The sequence below is a fragment of the Lichenostomus cassidix genome, chromosome 5 (assembly GCF_008360975.1).
Source record: "Lichenostomus cassidix isolate B80296 chromosome 5, HeHo_3.0, whole genome shotgun sequence".
In the NCBI taxonomy this organism is placed as follows: Eukaryota; Metazoa; Chordata; class Aves; order Passeriformes; family Meliphagidae; genus Lichenostomus; species Lichenostomus cassidix.
This window is the reverse complement of record NC_139486.1, coordinates 3,615,897-3,640,465: the sequence shown is the minus strand read 5'-3', so window position 1 is coordinate 3,640,465 and position 24,569 is coordinate 3,615,897. Positions and strand designations below refer to the sequence as shown.

Genomic DNA, 24,569 nt, shown 5'->3' with positions numbered 1-24,569 from the left:
AATCACTCAGGTTACCAAAATGTTAAATGATGCAGAAAACCACAAATGCATACAGGGGGCAGTGAGCATGTTTTGGATAATAGATGGGAGCTCAGAGAGACTCAGCCCAGTGCCTACACCACCTGAGAGATGTGCACACCCCACAGAACAGCTCATCATCCTATCACTGGCTTGTCTCCCCCACTGCACAGCTCCCACATTCCCCTCCTGACCTTCCCTTTTACCTTCCTCCTTGCCCATCCCATGTCCTACTCCTTCCACTTCCCTTTCACTCCAGTGATTAACTGGAGGCTGGTGGGTGCAATTCTGTGCTCATTCATGAATCCAAACAGAGCACACTTTTCTCTCCAGTACTGTTTGTCTTTGGAGAAAAAGCAGAGTACAGTTAAAAGCACTAAGTCACTAAGAATATTAACAGATGCTGGTGTGGGTTTGCAAAGAGCAGAATAATGCAAAATTTCCAAGTGCTCCCATTATTAATGCAGCTGGGTTAGACCATGGAAATCCCACAGATCCCAGAGAATACCCAGAGGATAATGCAGAACTGGGATTTCCATATGTTGCTTTTAAAAAACAATCCAAGTATTTCAGAGCCTTACCTGAAACATGTCTGTATCTTTGTCATGAATATATTCTACTATAACTGTCTGGCTTCTGGATAATGTGAAAGAGATACTGTGATGACCTTTCGAGCTGATTGCCTGGTGAATAAAAAAAAGAAAAAAAAAAGAGGTCTATTACAGACAAAAATATTGTAATCAAATTCATTTTGCTACACCTTTGCTATGATCAGGAAAGCAGTGTATCGTAACATGTTATTACAAGGATGGGTAAACACACACAATAGGATTTTTTGGTTTGTTTTTAATGGAAAACCCCAAGCTGCACTTCTTTGTTTCTAGTTCAGAAGTACCCAATGCTTACCATTTTTAGACTCCAAACACCCTTTTTTCTCTGACATTTTATTCAGTTCCTAACCCTTGCAGCAACTTGTACCCTAGCAAAGACCTGGAGTTCAGGGAGTTTTGGCTTGTTTGTTTTTGAAGCAAGTGACCAATAGAACTGATTTCCAGTTAAAAGCCAGGATTTCAGGGATATCATTACTGTTCAATACATTTCTGGTTATATCAGAAAAAGCCCAGCAATTTTATATAAGTGGTGACAAAACCCAAACACTTTCCATGTGTTTTTGCTCATTAAAGGGTATTTCTCAGTACCTGTCAAAGTAAACTGGTGTCTATAGATATGGATTTAGCATCAAAGACTAATCAGTATTTCAGTATTTAAAACAAGACAAGAAGAGGACAGCTCCTGTTTTCTGCTTTGTCTTACCAACATTGAGGGAAATGAGCTGAGAAGCTGAATCTCTTGGCTAACAGGGAAATAGATGTAAATATAAAGGTCCATATAACCACACACAATTCTGGAAGGTAATGACTGTTACGGCTCAGGAAACACTTTGCAGACACTTAAGCAATGAATTAATAGGTTAATTAAAGCTTTCTCCAGTTTTCAGCTAAGGGGATGATTTTCTCCAAGAGGTTCTCTCACTTGCTCCATTCCTTCATATTGCTTTTCACCTACAGAATTCACAGATAAGGATGATTAAACTAAACAACTAAATATATTCTACTCATCTGCCTGCCATCTCTCACAAAAGCCTAAATTATGCCAAAGCTACATCAATTATTGAACAAATCATTAAAAATCCTTCTGAATGCTGGAGGTATTAAAAACATCTATGTGCATACTAAAAGCCTACTAAGGGTTAGCAAGAGTATTTGACATTAAGAGAGAGAGAATTATTGAAAACACATAATGGAAGAATTGTTTTTTGCAAACCTCATGCATTTACAGCAGCAGAGACTGCTTTTACAACATGCCTCTTGCTGGAGGCTCTAGCACCTGATCTAGTGGAAAGTGTCCTTGCCCATGGCAGAGGGGTGGAACTGGATAATTTTTAAATTCCCTTCCCACCAAACCATTCCAGGATCAGCCAAGAGGACCTTTCCCAATACTTTTTTTCTGCAATAAAGCTTTTAACAAAACTTGGAAGATAAAGTCTAGGAGTTGTAACAGCTGAAAAGTGATGTAAACACACTTGGTAATCAGCAATAGGCAGATTCTGAATTTCCCAGATTATTTAGAGTGTTTTGTAGTAACCACTACACTGGCACACAGTATGTTGCAAGAATAAATGGCTCCAAGATGCAATTTGGATGAAGTCATGAACACTGTGACCTGCCAGGACACTGAGCTGCGGTTTGGTCTGAAAAGTTTTTCCTCTGTGCCTATTTGACAGCTAAGAAAGGGACCTCAAGCCCTGGGCAGGTCTCAGGTGTTCCTAGAATATAAAAGAAATTAAGGATAATCAGGAGACCCCTAACATCCTAAGTTTCAAACTTAATATAGCAATAATCAGCTTATAACCATATTATTATCACCATTTCAAACATCAGAAAGCAATAGCTTTTACACACAAGATTTCACTCATTTCCACAAAACTGTTGCAGCTGGGATACAACAGAGGACAAGCTGTCAAGGTGACAATCCTGGCTGCAGCTCCAGCCACTCTGGGCAGCACTGACCACCAGCAAGCAGGCAAAATTCCCAGGCAGGGATGTGTGCCCCAAGCTCATGCTCCTGACAGAGAAACTGCTGGATCAAGTGGAAGCTTTGGTGAGAACCCAAGCTGAAAGTTTTAAGGTCTGACGGAAAAAACAAGGAGGGAAATAGGAGGACTTCCTGAATTACTGAGTAAGGTCGTGCCCTACGCCTACAGAGTGCTTAGATATATTAATAATACTGACCAGGGTCAGTGTGTCCTCTCAAATTCCAGGGTAGGACATAACCTTCTTCTTTTCTCTGTGTTCTCCTTTCCCCTCCCAACTTTTTTCCTCATCTGCTTACCCTCCCTCTTTGTTTTCCACTATTTATACCCAGTTATTTTCAGTGAAGAAACGCTACACTTAATTTCCTGGAATTGTGTAATCGTTTTTGGAAAAAGCCAAGAACATGATGAGAAATGTTTCAAATTGTGTGCTTTCACAGCCTGTTGCTCCAATTCAAAAACACTCTGCAGGCATTTTAAGTGCTGGTTGCAAAGCAATTGGCCACTTCCAAGAAAAAAAAAACAAACAAAACCAAAAGTAACAGTATTTTAGGAACTACACAAAACAGTGGAATTATCCTAATAAAACACTATTGTGAGTGGAATGCAGACACAGCTGAAATCAGAAAGGATTTTGACTGCTTGAGGAACTATAGAACCACATTTCCACAAAAAGAAGCCTGAAGATTGATTGCACCAAACCCCTTAAATCTGGTTTGTAGCAACCAAAATAGTGAGTTTGCCTTTTTCCTGCTTCTAGCATTCCAATTTCCAGCCTGTTTTTCCTGTCAGCAGGATTTCCCCCTCAAACTCCTTGATGCTGTCACATAACTGCCCTGGTGGAGCAACTGAAGTCGTGAGAAAAGCCCTGACTCCCACAAGAATTACAGCTGCTTCACAAGTTCTGGTAGATAAATTCAGAGTTTCAGGCTGGACAACACCATGTCCACCTTCCAGGCAGGAAACAGGACAAGGAAGAATAAGAATCTTACACTGAACTTTCCCTCTGTCTCTTCACCTCAACCCCAAGGCTGCCAAGATCCACCAGAGTAATAATGGGTATTTTCAAAGCTTTTTCTTAGAATCCACTAAGCTTTTGAGTGAGTGGAATTGTAGAATCATTTTGGTTCTAAACCACCTTTAAGATCATCAAATCCAACCATAAATCCGAGGATTGTGGTTTCACCTGAGTGGCCATGGAAGAGAAATCTCCCTTCAGGCACTTCCAGCATTTTGGGCTCCTTTACACTTCCCTGAGCTTCCTTTGAGCAGTTTGCTCTTATCTTTCAGGTTCTTAAAGGTTTAATTCTTAAAATTATCAATTGAATAGGAAGAAAAAACAACCGGAATTAGCTTCCAACAGATAGAAATGCTGGAAAACCTTCCTAACATCCACAGCCTGAGCCTACCAAAGCCAACCCAAACCATGTGGCTCCAGGCTGACCACAGCACATCCCACCTCCTGCCCAGCAGGAATGCTGGGGGGGAAGATAAAGGCTGGATGACTTCAGCTGCCAAGATCAAGTAACTCCTTTTGGAGGAAACAGAGAGCAAAGTGGAGATGAACTGAGGAAAAATCCTGGAGAGGAACAGGGGGAGCAACTAACAGAAGCAAGAGGTTTTTCCAGAATAATTCCACTGTGAGTTTGGACATCCACAGTGGGGCTGAGGGATTTTAAAGAACACAAACACCAGACAAAAGCAATAAGGGAATCCTGATGTGCCAAATTCTACGTGGTATGAAGGGACAGATTTCCCCAGCACCTTTCCAAGACAGAGCTTGTGTTTGCACAGCAATCCACCCATCTCCATGGGGTTTTCCAGGTGGAGGCTCCAAGCCTCACTGTGTGTTGAGCCAATTAAGCTGAGCAGGAAGACTCCTCCCCATTGCTCAAGGCAAACCCCACAGCTCCCCCCATTATCTCAAGATTTGTGTTCCAGTGATTTTGGGTTAAAACTGCCCTATTTAATCAGAGAGTGAACATGACCTCACTCCCACAATAACACAGCCTAAGCAAATACTCTTTTTTTTTTTTATTTTTCAACTTTGCTAGAAGCTCAGATTTCCAGTTATATCCTTCCTGCTGGCTGGAATTACACTTGGCCTTGGTTTCTCCCCTGCCTCCTTACACACACTTTTTCATTCCTGCTCCTTTTCTCTCCGTTTTGAGAACAAAACGTCGTTCCAGCACTTTGCCCTCACAATCAAAGCAGCAGCTAAAGGCTACGACTTACAAATCTGTCAGGTCTCAGAGGAGCCAAGATCAAATAGAGATCAAACAGAGTCTGCTTTCCCAGCAGCAACATTGCAACTCTGCCAGCCCCTGAATATCTCAGTCCATCTGAATTCTTTGCTCTCCACTCACTCCCCTGGAAAGGTGGATGCTATCAGCTCTATAATCATTTCAAGAAATGAGAAAATAGAATTCCTTCACCCCACATAAAATCACCTCATAGATAAAGGGAATAAGAATATCTAAGGGTTACATTTAAAACCAGCGTTTCTTAGTGCAATGATACAGAAAAAGGAGGGAACAAAACTAAAACTTAACAGATCTTCAACAGATTATCCCCGAAAGCAGAGACAGCTCTTTAGTCAGATTTTCCACCTCTGTCTCCTACACTGAATTTGTCTTTCCTCAGCCAGATGTTCCTTATCTAGGATCATATCCTGGTGTGGCACAGCAAAGCCCTGCACACTGACAGGGCTGCTCATTCCCCTCAGTCACCTCCAGCCCCACAGTTCAAGAACAGGTCAGGAGCTCACGGCATGATTACATCAACTTAACACTATTAAGTCAAACCTTCCGTGTCAGGAGCGTGTCAATGAACTACAGAAGCAGATCCCAAAATTCTCAGAGCCTTTAGGCTGCTGCTTGCAAAGCTTGCGGGGAACAAGTCTAATCCACTTCTAGAAATACAGACTTTATTGCTTCCTCCTGGCTTGCAAACCATGTTTCCAAGGAATGAAACAAAAAAATCTCTGCATTTGGAAATTTAAAATTAGCCATTCCCTTGTGCCAGGTGAGCTCCCCAAAGATGGCAAGAGGGACTTAACGTTATTACGGTCACCAACTCTTGGGCACTACAGCAGAAATAAAAGCTCAAATCCATTAAGAAAGAGGCAGATGTCTCACAGGAAGGGCTGCTTCATCAGAACAGGAGTTTTAGTTTAGTTAATTAGGTTGGATTAGGACAATAAAATGATTTATGGGAACACTTTAGTTTTCTTTGTTGGTAGTCAGGCTGACCGACACCACAGTGACGTGTTTAAAATTAATGACAGCAGAGCCTTCATGAGTTAAATGCTTTCGGACTTGGCTGCAGGCCTTCCATTGCTTTTATAAAAAGAGAACACAAGAAACACTCAGGGATGTCAGACAAAAGATCTTGCAACTTAAAAGGAAGCTTCAGCCAGCAAGGAAGGAAGCCTTCAAAAGCGAAGAACACATCCCATTTCCAGTGGATTTTTGGACAGACTGACTGCCAGAGCCAGCAGACTCTGAGTTATCGTAAGAAAACATAACAAAAGCTCATCAGCATGAGCCACTGATATTTCACCCACATCAGAAAAGTGTGTCCACTTGGAAAGTTTCCCAGCAAATGAAGACAAATGCCAATTCATATAACATTAGCTAAAGACTGTTTGCAGTTTTACCCTGTCTCAACTTAAGCCTATCAGTAATTGCCCAGAATTACTGCTTCTCTAACACGACATTTCAATACATTTACACTGACCTCTGCCTACTGATACAGCTATTATATACATACTGTAATTTTCCTACAGCCTTCTGCAAAGACACATTATTATGGAAACCTTATGGGTTTCATGTAGGAGAGGCTGAAATATCTGTACCAACCAGAACCACTGCCCAGCTCTTTAACTCTGCATCTGCCTCCTGCACAGCTCCATACAAGCAAATTCTTCCATGTTTTTCCCTTTCCTTATAAACAATTGTCTACATTACAACTGCAACAACATCTATGCAGTCATTTCTGAAATACCAATCTTAACACCTTGTCTGTCTCTAATACTTCAGCTGTCAATATTCTCTTGACAGCTAAATGAGTGTTAGGAAATGGCCAAAAAAAGACTGAGAGCCAGGAACTGCATGCAGGGAAGGAAATGTGCCACCATAAAGAAATTAAATTTTGTCACTTTGAAATGACCTACATGTGGCAATGTCTGCAATCCCTGGCACAATGAAGGAGTTGACACATGCAAATGACAGGTCACCCACCCCATTTCAACTTACTGAATACAGATCACCCCCCAACCTCAAGGCTCAGTGACTACACAGAAACAAGTCAGCAGAGTGTGGTTTATTTACACTTCAAGATTTTATGGATTTTGAAGGACTCACAGGTTTGTTCTGTGCACCCTTTCCTGCTGAGGCTGGAGGTGGGAGGTGGCAGAAGGGACAGCACATTTGTCTCCAGCACACATCAAAGCCATCTGCTCCAAGTGCACATGTGGGGTTGTGTGCTGCCACTCGAGCAACTCCCCATTTATCAACTCAACAGGCAGATGTTAAACCATTTTCTCCATTTGCTGAATCTGTGTTGTTTCAGACAACCAGCCAATACCACACACAGCCTCCAGAGAGGCAGCTTCAAAACATGCTATTCCCTAATTCTCTGGTTGGGTATTGCAACAAGGAAGGAGGCAGAAATGAAAAAGTTTTCCTAGATAAGCTACTGTAAAGCTATGTCAGGCCTGATAAGACACTTGGCTGTACTCTGCTTTTCCAGAGAAGAATGTAGAGTAAGCTGCTCCTCAAACAAAAGCAACTACTCAAAACATCTTCAAAATGCACAGTGGTGTTGGTGAAATTGCACAGATTGAAGTTAGGGGTCCAAACCATCATTTTTGCAGATGCTGACTAGATCAGAGTCCTACCTCCTACCTAGAACTCCTGACCAGCTCTGGCAAAGCAATCCAAGTTGTTTCCCATAAGTAAAAGCAGCTCGAAGTAGACACCAGTTTATACCAACAGGCACCAACTTTATGATGCAGTAGCTCAGGACTTGCTTTGTAAATCACCAACTTTGGTGCTTGTGAACAAACACTTTACAGAATCAACCTATGAATCATCTTCCTTCCAATCTCACCTTTTCACTTCTCTAACCTTAAAATCTTTCTTCTCTCCTTCCATTTTCTTCTGTCCATAGTCAGTAACATTATATCACAACTGATCTCTCATCCATCTTTGAAATCATCTGTATTTTTCCTCCTTTAGTCAAATTTCCTCCCCCAAGCAGACCAGAGCTAGAGGCAGATCAGAGGCATCACATGAAGATGCAGCAGTGTCAGACACATCAACTACCCAAAGCATAAACCATCCTTCCCAAAATCCAGAATGCTCCTCTGGACACATTAGTGCCTGCACATTGCTGTGACACTTTCTATCACAGCTGCTCTGCAGTTCTCTGCTGGGAATCTGTGTTGAGGACTCATTTCACCCGCTTTGGAGACTCAGAAGACATTTCTGGTTTTCATTGTCCTGTGCAGAGTTTCATCTGTTTGATAGGAGACCTTAAGTGTTGTTGTATCAGACTGTCACGTGCATATTTCTGGATGTTTTGCATTTTTTAATTGGCAGTCAACAATAACTTATCCATACTAAAAAAAGTCCCACTACTTCTCATTTACTCCAGCAGGGATTCTCTTTTCATTGTCTCAACTGATCACTACAGATGATATGGAGATCCCCCACTGTATTATAGGTTAGATTTCCATATACCTGTCAATATAGATTACAACCAAATTATTAAAATAATCTTCTGGACACCAGTGAGACCTTCCCTGATGTGTGTGACTTTCTGGAAAGCAAAACTTCTGACCCCAAAACTCCTGGCATTAATTCCCTAAGGGTAGGATTTCTCTGGGAAAGCTACAAGCCTATAGATTTCAACATGAAGGCATAAACATGATTTTGTCACTGCAGCTGGATCACATCCCCAAAACTCTTGACACACCCACAAAAATATCAGTAATTAGAGAAGGACGCAACAGTGTTTGTAACTGAACATTCTGGTGCCAAGAGTCTACAATTCATTTATACACATCAGGAACAAAAGCAGCAGATGCCTGGCTACACTCATGTATTTGGGTATGCCAAGCACACAAAATAGCCACAAATTAGAATCCTTAACTAAAAGCCAGACAAAAAAAATATATAGTGATAAAGTCCCCTCAAGGGCTTCTATCAATACACAGACTGAAAGATTTGTACACTTGGCTCATCAGCAGTGAATGCTTCTGTGAATCAAAGCACCCCTGAGCACCAAGCTGTGCCTGCCTGCCAAAGGAGAGCACATAATAACACCAGGAGAAGCTGCAGATCATTCCACAGCTCCCTGAAACTATAAACTGCATCTGACACGAGTCAGTTTTACATTAAGGCAGCCAAAGACTCTCCAGACAGTTACCTTAACAGACCTGTTAAGCAGCTGCACAAAACTCTCTCAAGAGGGGGGGAAAAAAAAAGCAAATTCCTCTTGCCAAAAAGCCATTCAGTGCTTCTAGAAAGCAGTTACATTTTATAGAGCCCATCAAGGGACAGAAGCTGCTTTCTAGAAATCACACTATGGAATTTTGTCCTGAGAGAAGGCACTCTTTGACAGAACAAACCCAAAAGCAATCAGGGTCTTTTTACTGGTCTGGGATTCCTAGAGGAACTGCAACAAGTCATTGCAAAATGGACTTTGTAGCAATTTCCTCTGTGGAGACTTTCAACAACAACAACAAAAAAATATTCTGTAGAGTAGTTCAGCTGGTGCTTGAACCAAGTTAACCTATTCTTGACAGAAGCTCTTGGGAAAAGTATGTTAAGCCCACCTTTCAAACAGAGCATCCTTACTGCAAGAAAGTTTTGAGGGCAAAACGCACAAGACAGGTAAATCTGTAGGATTTGTCTCCTACAGGGATGAAAGGGATGATCTGACCTCTCAGCTCACTATCACAAGTAAATAGCCCAAATCTTGCATGTGGAAAAATATCACTTTGGGTTTCTCTAGCCCTACAACACACAGTGAACACAGTATTCCTAACCTTTCCAATTCTCATTTATACACAGTGCCAAGCATCTTCCTGTGCAAAGTTCAAGACCTTACTCACAATCCTTATACACAACTTAGTGTATTTGAACACACACACACACTCTGAACTGTGTTTAACTGAGCTACTTAAGTGATTTAAGTCAACAAGATAATACACTAAACAGCAGTCAGAATTAAATCCTGATTTACGTGCTGCACGGGAGTCGAAAAATCAACTTGCTAACAAGTGGGAAGCAAGGAGCTTTGCTCACCAGATGTGCAGTTGCCAAGCTCATTTCAAAATGTAAGTGACTGTAAACCCCTCTGGTGCTGTCTCTGAAGCTGTGCAGAACTGAAAACAAGGCTGGTTCCCAAACCTTTTAAAATTATCCAAGGGAGAAAAAAAAAAAAGACAATCTCTGCAGCCAGGAGATGTCACAGCTCTGGGAGCATGAGGGACCTGGCAGTGCCTCTCCACCTTGCAAATTGAGGAAGACAGTAAGAAAGCAACAATTTACAAATTCCATTCTAAGTCACTCACCAGAACTACAACAAAGTGCTTACAACCAAATTTAGGATTCATTTACCACAGAATGTTTTGTCCCTGAGTGTTACTCCAAGAATGTTACTGTCCAAGCTACCAGGAGGTTCACAAAACACAATCAACATCAGTACAGGGAGGTTCAGCTGAAAGCCACACATTTAAACTTCAGCATCTTTGTGTATTTACTAAACTTCAGTGTGAAATAATGGATTGGGGGAAATTTCAGTATCAACAGCACACTGCTGAGCAAAGCAAGCACAAAAGAACTGTCTGAGAGCACTTGAGCCAAAATACAGGTCATGTCTACCACTAAAAAGCTTTGATATCAGTGTGGAGCCAAAAAGAACTTTTACAGGAGAGTCCAACACAAACAGTCCCTGTTGTAAATGTGCCACATCCTCAGCCCCTGTGCCCAGAGCAGAGAGCTCTACCTCATGGTTTATAAAATCACGGAATTGTTTAGTTACATTTCAAACCCCAGGGTGTGAAAAGGTGAGCACAGGGCAATTAACAGCCGGGAAAATTCAAGTCTGCAGACAGGCGTTTGACAGAGCAGCCACATCTGCTTCCCTCCTATCAGATAAAGACCACCACAGCCCATTACTATTCTGAGTTGGTAGCAAAATTCCTCCCTTTATAGCTTCGGAATGGAATAAATTTAGCTTACTTTAGATTGTACTGAAGGATATTCTGCAGCCCAATTCCCAGTGTTCAGAGAAAGTAATTAGAGGATTAGTCGCCTCTACTGGTCTCCATTCCTGTTATTTTCATTGTGTTCTCAAATTCGAATCTTCTGCCGTTTTTCAGGAAGATTGATACAGACAGAGGAGAGGAAGGGAAATTTATTTCCCTAAAATTTAAATCTATCACGCTAGCTTAAAAATTCAAGCCGCAAAGATTCGTTTTAAAATTTATGATCCTGGAATTTGGGTTTTAGCAGGCTGTGCTAGATGCATCCACATCAGGAAATTACCACTTATCTTTTCTGCAGTTTATTAAAATTTAAAGCAAGCTTTACAGGCAACTTGCTTTCTATTCATATGTAATGTCAGATAAGAGAACAGCTCATCAGAAGCTCTGCACTTCACACGACATGATTTTACCACTGATATGACCTGCTTTGCCCCTCTCCAGAACAGGCTGTCTCAGACTGAAGCACAGCAGAACTCCATCCCATATTAACACATTTTTTTCCCCAATGTACCTTTAGTAGTAAGACCCAAATTATCTGAACACACACACAGTCAAAAAAGATTCTTTTAAAAATAAAAAAGGTAGAGCACAAGATTAGAGTTGCAGGAGCAAAATTACAGGATATGTCACTATTTCTATGAAAAATACAGAACCCAGTGGTGGATGGGATTTGGGGCTTTATATTGAATGAAACAGACACTGAGAAACAATATTAAATAATGACACAATGCACTTAGCAGGCCCACAGTTTAAATAAGGCACAGTTTTAATTAGGGTTATAGAATATCCAGTGCTTCCTAGGATAAAGCAGCCCACATTTATGTGGAGAACAGGCTTATGAAATTACATACAGGAAAAAGCACTTCAAGGACCTTTTTTTCCCCCCACAGCATGCCTGGGTAGGAGTTCTTTACATAAAAATTAATTGTGTTTCCCAGTATTAACTGATTTAAACCATGTTTTTGATTTGGTGTCTTAAACTACTTGATTTCTTCAATCAGTTCTTGGAGCCAGGTTTTAACAAGCAGGAAAATCTTTGCTGTGTTTGATTCTTCTCGTGGCAGAGCTTTGAATCCCAGTCTCATGACAGTTCAGGGTATTTAGCAAACAGCACTACCAGGCTGCCCACAATAAAGATGATAAATGCATTCAATATTATTGCTTAATTCAAGGAAAATCCATACATTTACATGGATGCTCCTGAGAGCTTTAATAGCAGTATTTGACATCTGTCAAACCACTTCACTCCCCACAATTTTACAGGTTTACTGAGAGCAGGACTTGGAACAGCATTGCACATTTCTCACACAGCTCAAGAGATCATTGCTTACTCACCCATCATTTTTATGATCGAGATAAGAAGAAAAAAAGTTTCCCTTCTGCAACTCTCTGACAAAACCCCCATTTTGACTTTGCAGAGAGCTGCCCCATAAATCCCAGAATCATCTAAATCATTCCACTGTCCCTTTCCTCTGCACTCACCCTCATCTCCAAACTCACCTGCCCTTTACACTCTCTTGACCAAATAGCTAATTACAGTTGTTACACGATTTGGAAAACATGTATTACATATATAAAATTAGAAACATTGAAATCACAAGGCTTTGGGTGGAATGTAAGCCAAATTCCTGTGCACTTCTGGAATACCTGGATGGTATCCAGAGGTATCCCCAAGACATTGTGCAAATGGCACTGAAGTCAGCTGTGGGTGAGTGAATTAAAAAGCAGCTCCAGTGACTCCTTGGAGCAAATATTGTCTACAAATAAATTATCAAATCATCTAATGCAGGCAGTAGAAAAATCATGAGTCGTCTTTTTTTTAAAATAAACAGCAGTGGCTGTGAAGATCAAATTGCAAGAACTCTGTCACCACTCTGCTGAGCTAGGAAAGTAATTTAAGAATAGTAAACGTGGGAATCTACACAGAAATCAATTGATTCTTTCACAAGGTATGAACTGTAAAGCTACAAAACCCAGCAGGAAGCCTAATTAAAGACAACAGATGAAAATGGCAATCCAGATCAAATGTCAGATTAAAAAACCATAATTAAGAGCTTACATATTTTTAGAGCAAATATAATAAATGGAAATCCAAAAAGATAATCTCTTCAAAGTCAATATAAATGAAGAGTATATTCAAATTCACATTTAATATAATTATAACCGAAAAAACTTACCCATTTTTCTAACAACCACCCAACAAGCTGGTACAGATTCACTGATCCTTAAAAACAAGAACTTAATAGCACAGCCATGCTGAAGAAATGCAGACCACAGAGTGCAGTGCCAACACAAAAATTCTTTTTGCATACAAATTGTACACAAATAGTTGGCTTTACTTAAAGAATTCCTTTCAGAAAACTGCAGCAGAACTTCTCAAGCTCTATGAACATAGAAGGAAGGGTTTGAGTGTCTCAATCACTGAATGTACTCCCCACCTGCAGCATGACTTGCTCAGTATATCTTGTCCTATCAAAACATTCATTTTTGCATTGACCTTCCAACATTTTATTAAATCTCTGGGATAATGACATGTATTCTTTAACAAGCAAGGTAATATGTAGAAAATGTTTCACAACTAAAAGGTGTTTTATTCAGCTACATTAACCTATCCTGCTCTCTCAACCTCTACTATTATTATTAATACAGCTATTACATGTAATAGGTAATTCAGAACACCTTTTATCACAGTATCTCATTTTGACCTTTTCATTTCTGTACGTGGCAACTGATGTAAAATTATTTCCACTCAAGAGATTTGCCCTCTGACTGTTAAGTCAGGTCAGGGAGAGTGGATAACAGGGATTTTAAATGATGGCACAGAAGCTGTAAACCAAAACTTGTGGTTGATTATAAACTACATTTTATACTCCATACAGCATCATTCCAAATTTACAATTCCCCAGACGAAATATAAACTCGAGTTTGAGGCTTTTTGGTATTGGATTTTGTTGTTGAGCCTCTGTAAGAGCAGCAAATAATCCCTTAAATCTCACATCTGCTTTGCCTAATGAAGCAGCAGGAACAAAAGGAGCTGAGAGGGTTTTCCCTGCATCCATGAAGGCACAGAGCTCTCAGCCCCTTCCCTGCAGACAGAGCTGAGCTACAAATCACATATGGGCTCTAAAGATGGTATCTTCCTTTAATCTTCCCAGACTAACACTTCTCAGGTTTGTTTGTTTTTTTTTCCCCCACATTATGTACACAGAGACTGTCCTCTCACTAGAAGTACCATCATTTTCTACACCTTAAAAAAATTAAAAAAAAAGGCTCCATTTTGGCATTTACTCACAAACAGCCCTAATTTGTTTTTACAACAGCCATTACCCTCCCATTTCACACACTGCACACAGTGACTGCTACAGCACACAGGAATATTTTCCACCATTCTCATAACCCTGCAGTTACTGGGATACAAACTCACCTCACCCTCCACCCAGACCCTAAAGACAACACTGAATACCTGCTTCAGAATAACCAAATATTTTTGCAGACTTCATATTTTCTCCAAAAGAGCACTTACAGAAATGGCAACTTATATTTTTCTAAAATTCTGAATTATTTAATCAAGTAAAATTTCCCCCATGGCAGCTCTTTTCCAAAGTCATCCCATTGTCCCCCATATTGGTTTAAGTGGCTAAGATATTTCAATCTCCTTCATGCAAATTTGATTTTGTCAACAAATTACGTGTAAACACATTAAATTAAAAGCAAACCAGACTTCTTCAAAGAGCTTCAGCTTTCATTGAGCAAGTGAAAATATCTAAGCAGTTTCTGGAGTTCAGAAACAAATTTATGAGGCACTTTCTGCCACAGTTTCTTGGGTAGCTGTGGGGAGTTAACTCGTGGAATAGCTCATTTGAGCTGCCAGTTTTCATTTGCTGCTATACCAGGCAGAGTCTCTCCATTCCCTTCTTCAAATCAGTTTTGCTACTCCTGTTTGAATCCCCTCCAGTATTTCAGAATCCTCCTGAACACTTGACAGCAGAGCTGCACAAGATTGGTTAATGCAACCTCCTCAACGCAGACTGTTCAATTCCACAGTTCCCTGCTCATCCCAGTCCAGAAATCCATTATTTTTACCAACTGGAGATAACTGGTTTCCAAGGCACAGTTCCTGCTGCAATAGCTACAGGCCCCAATAAAACTCCCCAAATATTTCACTTTGCTAGTACTTCGGTTATTGTTAATTATAACTATTGTGGTTTTTTTTAAAAAAATATCATCAAGCCATCCAGACAACTCCATGCAGCTGTTTTATTTTATTTACCTTCTGACACTTGAACTGCGACCAGCTTTCTCAAATGAAGTTTGTAGGGTTTGTTATTTGGAGTTTCCTCTGTTGTTTTTTAAAGTTTTCTTTCATGTGATGCATTTAATGCTGGAAAATTGCTTACAACTACAGAATCCCATCAGTAACCAGCTCAGGAATTTAAATTTCACAAACAATTTACCGGGATTTAAATTAATTAATGGCCAGCTGATAACAGTAAAGATAGCATCACCTAAAGCTCCTTTCCATTTCCCTATTTTTGCCTTTCCACAGCAGTGCTCAGCAGCACGGAATTCCCACCCTGCACACGGATCTGGTCCCTCATTATCCCATTTACCCTCCCAGCTCTCAGAGCCCCATTAAAGCTCTTCAGGAATTCCCCACTGCTCTCACTCCAGCAATCAATTACAGAGCCAGCGGGTGCTCTCGCCCTCTCTCTTTAGCCACTTAGGATCTTTGGGAACACTCTCATTTAGAAAATGGTTCTTCCAGGAAGGCCTCAATTTACCAGGACTCACCTTATAACCCTTCAGTGAGCAGGCACCTGCTGTTCTGCTGTTTGCCCCAAGTAGAGGCGACAAATGTGTGCAGAGGGATGAAAAGGCACTGGGAGGTGCTGGGCAAGCTTGGCCATGCCCACATCTTTGGGAAAGGCACAGCCAGGCTCCCTCCTGCTCCCAGCAAGCTGAGAATGCATCATTACAGGAAAGGGATCCAATCTATCCCAAATGGATGAGGAACTGATCATGGCATTTAGGACTCCTCTCTCCTGAACAGGAGGGTAAATAGTTGAGAATTCCCCACTCCTCCTTACTGCTTCCTCACACACTTGCTCAAAGCATCTTTTATTACACCAACATCTTATTTACACTCAGCAAGTCACAGAAATGTCAGATTCCTTACATTATCATGCAGGCAAGCAAGGAATTCTTAGGACTAGAAGCTGCTAGATAGGTTTCTCCCACTTGCTGCTTACCGCACTCACCGCAGACTTTTCTCGTGGGTGCTCTACCTTCTCTTCAACCTCAGGGGCAAATCCCACTTGCAGGATGTTGGGGTCATCCTTCATAAAATCCGGCTTCCACTGAAATGCAACAGAAAAATGCACAACACCAGAGCATTTAATTCTCACTGGTCTTGGTACATTTTTTTTTTCCCCTTCTCCTTGCTGAGAAAGCCAGGATTTGCATCCTGCCAGATCTATATATTGACATTCTCTCTTTTAAGTAAAATATTTTGAATAGACCTCTCCACATCACCGCTATTTCTAAAAATAAATATTGAACAATAGCGAACGCTCACTCTCCAGGCACAGAGCACTGTGAATTGCAGGTAGCTACTTAAGTACATTCTTTTCAAAATACTATAGACATTCCCTTAACAAGGAGTTATAAATGCATGAATAAACTATTCAGTTCCCCTGACTTGCAAGGGAAAGATATCACTGTAGAAAAAGAACTGTGTCCTACTAAAACACATAAGCAAGAAAAAGAGCATTTATCTGTTAAAAAATTATTTAAAGCATCTTGAAATATCAGGTGTGCAACTGAGACAATTTTCTGCAGTGGAAAAGTACAAATGTAAGACAGTTTTTGTGTCCATAACAAAATATATCTTCACTACAGTCTTGTGCTGCCACTCAAGCCTCAGCTCTGATAGCTAAAACTGTCAAATTAAAGGAGGTTTAAGTGCTATGAAAAGACAAAGCACTACCTGAAGAAGGAAATGCTACTATGAAGTGTAACTAACAGTCTGGAGGGTCTGAAGTATTAAGTACTTGCCCTCAGGGTTGGATCAGCCAAACTAAAACTTCAGGAAAGCCTGCTTAAAGCCACCCTAGTCCATCATGAAATTGTTGTTAAGAGCGTGAGGCTTTAAGAGTCAGAGCATTACGTGCCTGTCAAATTACATTAAGCAATATTAGAAACAGAGCAGTTTAAAGCTGTTTTGGGGCTGGAAGTGTCCCTGTCTGTGGCTGATAGCAGTGGAGGAGCTGATGCAGCAGAACTGTCGATACTTTCACCACATCACTATCAAACGAGTTGGTTTCAATACTACAAGGTCTGTCTGAACTTGCACAGATTCTCCTGTAACTACAACAGCAGCAAAAAAAAAAAAAAAAAAAAAGGGCAGTTAAATGTTCCATCAGCAGGGATGAAATATTACACAGACAGAAAATAATAATTTGTTGTGTCTGTTGAATGCTGAACTTCACCTTGCCGGGACACGGCAGCAGGGAGAGAGGAGCTGCAGTAATGAAGCCCCACGGGAGTACAAAGATAGAGATAATTGCAGCTTTGTCTCACTGCACATCAACCTGACTAACTTCTGTTAGGAAGTTCAAACACCGTTTCACAAATTAATTCAAGATTTTTATTTTTAGCAGAAAAACAAACAAAAAACCCACACGGCGCTTGTGGGGAAGGCATTCAGGAAAGAACAATGCGCTGGAGTTGTAAGAACAAAAGGCAGACATTCCTCCTGCAGGAAAAAAGCTGAGTTGTTACTATGAGGCTTCTCCAGTGCAAACACTCCAAGAAAAATGAGATGAGATTCTGTCCTGACCAGGAAAGATTCATTTTATTGGTGACACCAGGAGATGACACATCAGTGCTGTGCTGCCAGACACACCGATCAGTGACTGACACTTTCTGTTCAGACTGGCTTCCAAGGAAAATAATAATAGTTTTGAGGAATTCATAGCTATGAAAGAACAGCATGTATCCTACATTTTTCCCTTCAGTGGCAAAAGGCCTCAGTACCAAGGAAAACATCAAGAGAGCGGAAGAGTTTGAAGTGTAACATGTAATTTGGAGTGCTTGTCTCTGTGCATCTCACTTAGCAAAGCAGGAAAAGTACTGATTTTCAGTAAAGCTGAAAGAGGTGATCTAGTGTAACTAATATTCTAATTACAGAATCATGCCTCTTAGGCCAGGATTCCCCTTCACAGAAACATGAACAAACAGCAATGCAACAAAACCCTACCATTTCCTGCTTTACAAAGTTGTGTTTATTCATAAAGATTCAAAACTAGGAGTCCGTGAAGATTTTAGGATTTAAGCCAGAACCATTAGGGCTTTGAACTACTTCCATGAATACAGGCATTCAAAACAAATGATTAAGAGATGAATTTGTAATTCTACATTTTAGATTATTAAAAATCTTAAAAATATTATTAAAATATGGAATATTCTGTCAATACATCCCCTCCATTCTGTCACTGCACTGCCACAATGTGCATTCAGAGACCAGCAAAGAAACTCACTATGGCAAAAACAAGGTTCTCATTTTGCCAGCTCAAGAGAGAAGAAATAAAAATCAAATGTTACCAACACGGAGCGACAGATCAACACAGCGCAAGTGTGATTGTTACGAATGAAAACTGGGACACATCAAATCTCACAATTCCTGAGCACACTGCACTATTTTTACTTTATGTGTATTCCAGCAGGAGCAAGGCTCTACACCAGTACTGAGTGCTAAGCACACTGCATACATGTTTTATATATTAAATGCAAAATGAGAAGGAAAATTCTCTTTTAAAGCCCCGCGAGTACAGTTTTAACATTTTTCTTTCCAAAAAGAAAATGTTCAGCAATGTTTTCCTAAAAAGCTCAAAGGCATCTAACTGATAGGCTAACCAGAAAAGAAAAAAACATAGTCTAGACTCCTGGTGTCCCTCACTTCCCAGGGACAAAAGAGCAAAGGAGAGGAGCAGCACAAGTCAGTAGCAGGAGATGGGAGGTGTGATGGGAAGGAAAGTAACAGCAGGATTTTAACCCAGCCTTTCAAAACAGTTCAATAAATCAAACACCCACTTCTTTACACTCTATTATGGCTGCATTTATAAGATGCACAGGAGGTGATGCATAAGGGGAAAGAAGACAAAGCACAAGCTTCTGGATCAGTTTATATCCACATTAAATGTCACCCTCTCATAGAAAGTTCATATTAATACATTCTTCCACACCTATATCACAGCCTGATCCAATACATCAATTACTTAGGAGTTCAATCCAAGCCCTTCAGCCCCATTTTTTGATGCTTTAAAATCTTGGCAAAACTGTAACTAGAGTCCCAACCCAACAACTTTGCAGCAACTCATCCATTACACCACATCAGAGAGCAAGTCTCTCTGTTCACACAGACAACCAACCCATCTGCCACTTGACAGGCAGAGGCAACCTGCCTCACACAGGTATCAATCTCAGTTTCTGCCAAAAGCACTTTAATGTAACCACAATCCCTATTTTCAAGGCAAGGTGTTTTCCCCCAATGTGAAGCAAAACATACTCTACCTATAAGAAATCATTAACAGAGAACAAGTACTGCAAGGCACAATCATGAATTAGATTAATACAGAAGTGCTGATGCCAAAACATTTAGCACATTTTTGGCCTTTCCACTTTGCATGCAATTTCTTGCTGTTCAAAGTTATCTCAGTGAATTCCAAAGGTGAATCTTATTCCACTTCAAGTCTTCCATAAGCCTGCATGAAAAAGCATTCAATCATCATTATACTGGCAAAAGTTAGCAGGCACTAAATAAATGGATTTAAAAGCAGTGAATGCTTCATGAGAAATGGTTGTAACTGTAAATTTCATGCCCACCCAATAGTTTGTACGTCTTCTGTAACACTTGTCATCTATTTCAGCAACAAGAGGAACATGGTGTCCAGATCAATGCATAAACAAACAAAAAAAGAAAACCTAAAGAAAGCACAGAAGCAGCAAACCATCATGGTAAATTAATGTGCAGGCTTTGGCCAGTCTGATAAGACTGTGAGGACATGATATTTGAATGAAGAGGATTTCTGTTATAAAGAAAGTCTACTTTTTATCTTCCCTGTTCTTCAAACACACATTGATACAGAACAGGAAAAAAGTTATACAAGTGATAAAGAAGAGACATTATGTACCTCTAACAAGTGTCCTAAGTGCTCTCCCCTTCCTGTTAATCAAGCCTGAGAAACACAAGACTGAGATAATCTTGGAACACTGGACAGGCTGAGTAGATATAATCTGTGTATCTGTGATTTATGAACTTTTACTGCTGCTAACAACACATTTCACAAGTAGGCAAGTGAAAGCTGGGAAAGTACTGCTAAAAGACAGCCTGTGCACAGTTTATACACAATTAACAAATGATTCTGGGTATGACATTTCCTTGAAGACAACTTCCTTGACTTCAAAACAAAGAGTATCCGAATCTTGGCAGGAGTACAAAAAATGACTCCGCAGACACTCGAGGTTTTGGCAGAAAAATGACTGAAGGACAACAGATTACATGAGGCTCCCAAGATGTCAAACATCCCATGCACACAAACCGGCTTGAGTTCCTTCTGGAGTGACCTTCAGAGCCAGGGCTGTATCAGCAACTAAGATACCAAAACTGGTATGACCTTCTGGACACATCTGGGAAGTGGAGCCTTGACAAATCTGTTTGCCCTAAATCAGCATGTGCTGCTCAGCTGAGGCACCCCTGAGACTCCTGTGACCCTGCAGAGCCCAAACCTGCACAGCCAGGCCTTCAGCATCTTCCCAAATGATCCAGATAATGGAGGCTCCAGTCTCAGCCTCCATTACCCTGACACTCCTTTCTCCACATGCAAGTGCTGCTGGCACAGCTGGATTGCCAAAGGGAAGGATTGTCTCCACTGCATCTACCTTGAGCACTGCAGTGGGTTTTACCTGGTGCAAAGTGCCCTATTCAGAACAAATCCAGTCAGGACTGTTACCCCTGAGCTGGGAAAAAGACTCTTTGGGAATCAGAGATCATCCAACTCACATTCTTTTCCCACCACCAATGCTGCAGCCAAGCATTACCTGGGAAACACTGGAACAGGATGGATTCGTGCTCCATGGAAGATTTAACATCCACTTGTTGAGGCAACTATGACCTCTCAGCATTTGCACAGCCCCCAGTCCATCCTGGGGCAGAAGTACTGCATGTTACATTTCAAAATCTCCTTTTCACAGATTTGTTTGAAGCCATCAAAGCCTTGGACTGAGGAGGGTGCCTCCATGCTCCTGTTTCAAAGTGGTTTAGTGTTTTTAAGGCTACATGAGGTAACTCACTGCCACCAAGTAATAATCAATTACTACTCCAGGCTGGAAGAACCTCAGTGCATTCATACTGCCACACTGTATGAAGGTGTTCCCTCTTGTCACGCTGTATTTGGTATGAACATCAAGATTTTTATTTACCATTATGGCTAAAGTTTAATCAGAGGATTTTCTACACAAAATTTCTCAGCAGTCAGAGAAAAATCAGAGCTCTACCTCTACATTTAGCAAGTACATCTTCATCTGGAGATTAAAAAAAGGTTCCTCAGTAAGAGATCTGTTTTTATAGTGATACTGTTTTTACAGTGATACTCTCAACCCCAGCAGTATTTGCTACTACAGTGCAACGATACCAAGAGACAACATTAAATAAGCAAGATATTTTTAACCAAGGAAACCAGAGTTAGAGAGTTAGTTCCCAGCAATAGGCAAGATCATAACACGGGGATATTTTAAGACATTTTAGCATGGGCTGTCTCTCGCACAAAATTGCAAACATTTTGTTTTGACTTACGCAGTTTATTTATTACACTCAAGTAGCAACAGAGTCAATTTTTGTGACAAAACAGCAAACAGAAAGATTTGAGAAAGCTTTGAGGGGGAGGGATGAGTGAGGGAGAACACTTTGTGTGCTTTTACAAGTTTTGCAATCCAGCTTTCCAAGGCCAGCTCTTCTCTGGGAACAAACTGGGAGCAGCTGCCCATGCTGCAGCAAGGTCAGCTTTGCTCCTGCCTGCCTCCCACCTGGACCACCAAGGCACTGCCTCACTGCTGACCTCCAGCAGCAGAAGATTCTTTGGTGAGCTGAAAATGGGAGACAGGCATGGGGAAAACCAAATGCTAATGCAGAGGTAACAGGGAGAAGGGAAAATTTCTGCATCTTTTACACACTAGCCTATTGTCTGAAGTTTATAGTGGTAAATGTCATTATAGGAAGGCTACAAGTCAAAGGTAAACCACAAAGCCTCCCCAAAGTTCCTTTCAGACCCCCTTCCAGCTTTTGTGCATTTGCAGTCACTGTCCTATTCAAAACTTCCTCCAAACCTTTGTAGAAAATTCAATATTAGTAAGGTCTGTATATATAAAGTACAGTGCCTCAAAGGTGCAAACTACAGAAATCAACCCATAACCAGTAAAGGGTTTTTTGATCATTTACACCTCTTTTTCTGCATTTATGCAGTACAGAAAAAGTTTTGCTTTAATAACACTCACAAAAGTGTTAAACTCTAAAACCTCAAGCACCAAAAAGCACCTCTCCCTCATCTTCTCTCAACCATATGATCTTTTTAATTATCTCTTCTGGAATTCTGGACTCAGGAGGAGGCTGTATGTTAAACAGATGCACAGCCAAAATAACTGTGAAGGCAAGAGCTTCAAAGAGAGAGGTTGGTTGGTATCTGTGTGATCAGCTTAGGTCAACCCAACCAGCCAGGGACTTTTTTAGGTGGCTGAACTACACAGCTGGGAGAAGTTCACCAAACCTTTGGGGAGCTGCTAGTCCTACAAATTTAGTTGTATCAATATGAGAAGACAACCCAATTCATTCAAGAATGAACAAACCTTATAAAGGGAGAGAAAAGGTGGAATAACCTCATTCAGCTGAAATAAAGCTTCAGCAACAGCACTGCTTAGGAAGAGAACTGTCTGGGGAAGGGAGCAGAAGCTCTAATCCTCAGAGGCTGTAACCCTCTACCCAAAAAACAACTTCCACAGAATTTTCCAAAGAGCTGGAGAACAAGCTAGCTTCTACAGGTTCAGAAACTCCCTCATCATTCAGGGTGTAAATGTGCATGCTCTGGTCCCACAAAGTCCTGATTCTCAGAAGTCATCTGATACAACAGAACTTCTCTGGGATTTGAGGTTAGCAATAAAACCCAGAAATCTGCCTTGCTGTAGAGCAAGTATAAAACATGGTTTATCTCACCAGGAAAGTTCCATATTCTTTTCAGATTACCCTGCTCAAAAACACCCCTAACCAACACTGATCAGAACTGTTCTAGACACAAGAGTTACCCAAGCTGCAAACTGGGAGTGCTTTGTCATCTAAGCCTTCAATCAGCTGTGAAATCTGGGATGAGAAACAGACTTGTGCAGCTACAGGCCCTGGAGCCAGAGTTTCTTTGGCCACATGAGATTCATGAAAGAAAACTAAACACACAGAAATCAAACCTGTACTTGCTTCCCCTTTTCTTACCCTGGGTTAGGGCAAAAGAGAAAGGACAGTGTCTCTCAGTATCTTAAACTTACAAAACAGGAGAGGTTCCCAGGAAAATCTGTGGGACCACAAAAGTGGTAGTTGTTGCCAACATCCAACTGGAGCTAAGAATGCAACACTTCAGCATGACCCCAGTCTGAGACAGACCCCTGTTCAGACACTGGCCTTGTTCTCAGGGAAATGCCAGGCCACAGACCCCAAAGTGAGAGATCCTGGAGAATGTGCAATCCTGAGCTCAGTGCACCAAGTGCAGAGTTTTCCAGGTGGACAGGGAGTGATACCCCTCCATGGTGGCTGGTACCAAAAAGCAGAGAAGAAAGCATCCATCATTCCCTTGCTGTGGTGAACTCAGTATAGGAGAGATCCCTCAGAGCTGGGGGAAGACAGAGTACTGAATGTTATAAATGAAACAACCCAGCAAGCTGGCAGTGCTGGGCCTTTGATGAGCTTCCTCAAGTCAAAGCGATAGGCATCTGCTGCTACTGAAATTAGAAGGCCAAAGCATAGATTACCACAAGCATTATCTCACAGCAGGCATCTGCAGAGTCCAGAACTTCCTGAAGTACTGGCAGAATCACTGTGGACAAGAGACATGCAGAATTTCAATGCAAGTCTGTACAGAACACATGCAGTCTTACACAGAGGTCACCTGAGTACAAGCTCTGATGTAGGTCCAGTGGCTGGGCTCGTTTGTTTTCATGGAAGGACACCTCATGGATGATCAAAAAAAGAAAAAAAAAAGATAATGATCTTGTAGAAGCAAAACCACAGCACTAAAGAATTCTGGATTGCTTTGAGTGCCAGAGAATTTCTGCACACAGAGCTGAGAGCTTGGAGCATGCAGCAAATGAAGGATCACCACAAGCACTTTGCTGGGGATACATCCCTTCAAAAGAGATTATCAGGATAAAGTATTCCCTGCTTTCTCCTAAAATATTTGTGAGGTCTTTGGTGTTTGAATAGGAGCAAACCAGCAGGATCCCAAAACAAAGTAAATCTACATCTAAAAGAAAGCATAAACATGGCTCAGACAAGAGACCCACACAGTGGGAAGAGGAATCTTCGAATGTCACAAGAGAGTCACCCCTCTTAGTACTTCTCTTGGCAAACAGTTAACATTACTCATT

At 41.0% G+C, this 24,569-nt stretch overlaps 1 protein-coding gene across 6 annotated transcripts in view; it reads right to left on the bottom strand.

The window, feature by feature from the left end:
* The window catches only part of PELI2 (pellino E3 ubiquitin protein ligase family member 2), a 68,281-nt gene that overhangs the window by 13,318 nt on the left and 30,394 nt on the right, over positions 1-24,569 (bottom strand). For 2 of the 6 annotated variants that reach the window (XM_085061016.1, XM_085061018.1), the window contains exons 3-4: positions 16,139-16,246; positions 600-701 (exon numbers count right to left, since the gene is read on the bottom strand). In XM_085061016.1, coding sequence (XP_084917142.1) covers positions 600-701; positions 16,139-16,246 — 210 coding nt within the window. The remainder of the gene's footprint in view (positions 1-599; positions 702-16,138; positions 16,247-24,569) is intronic. The other 4 variants (XM_085061017.1, XM_085061019.1, XM_085061020.1 and 1 more) reach the window with 2 other exon arrangements.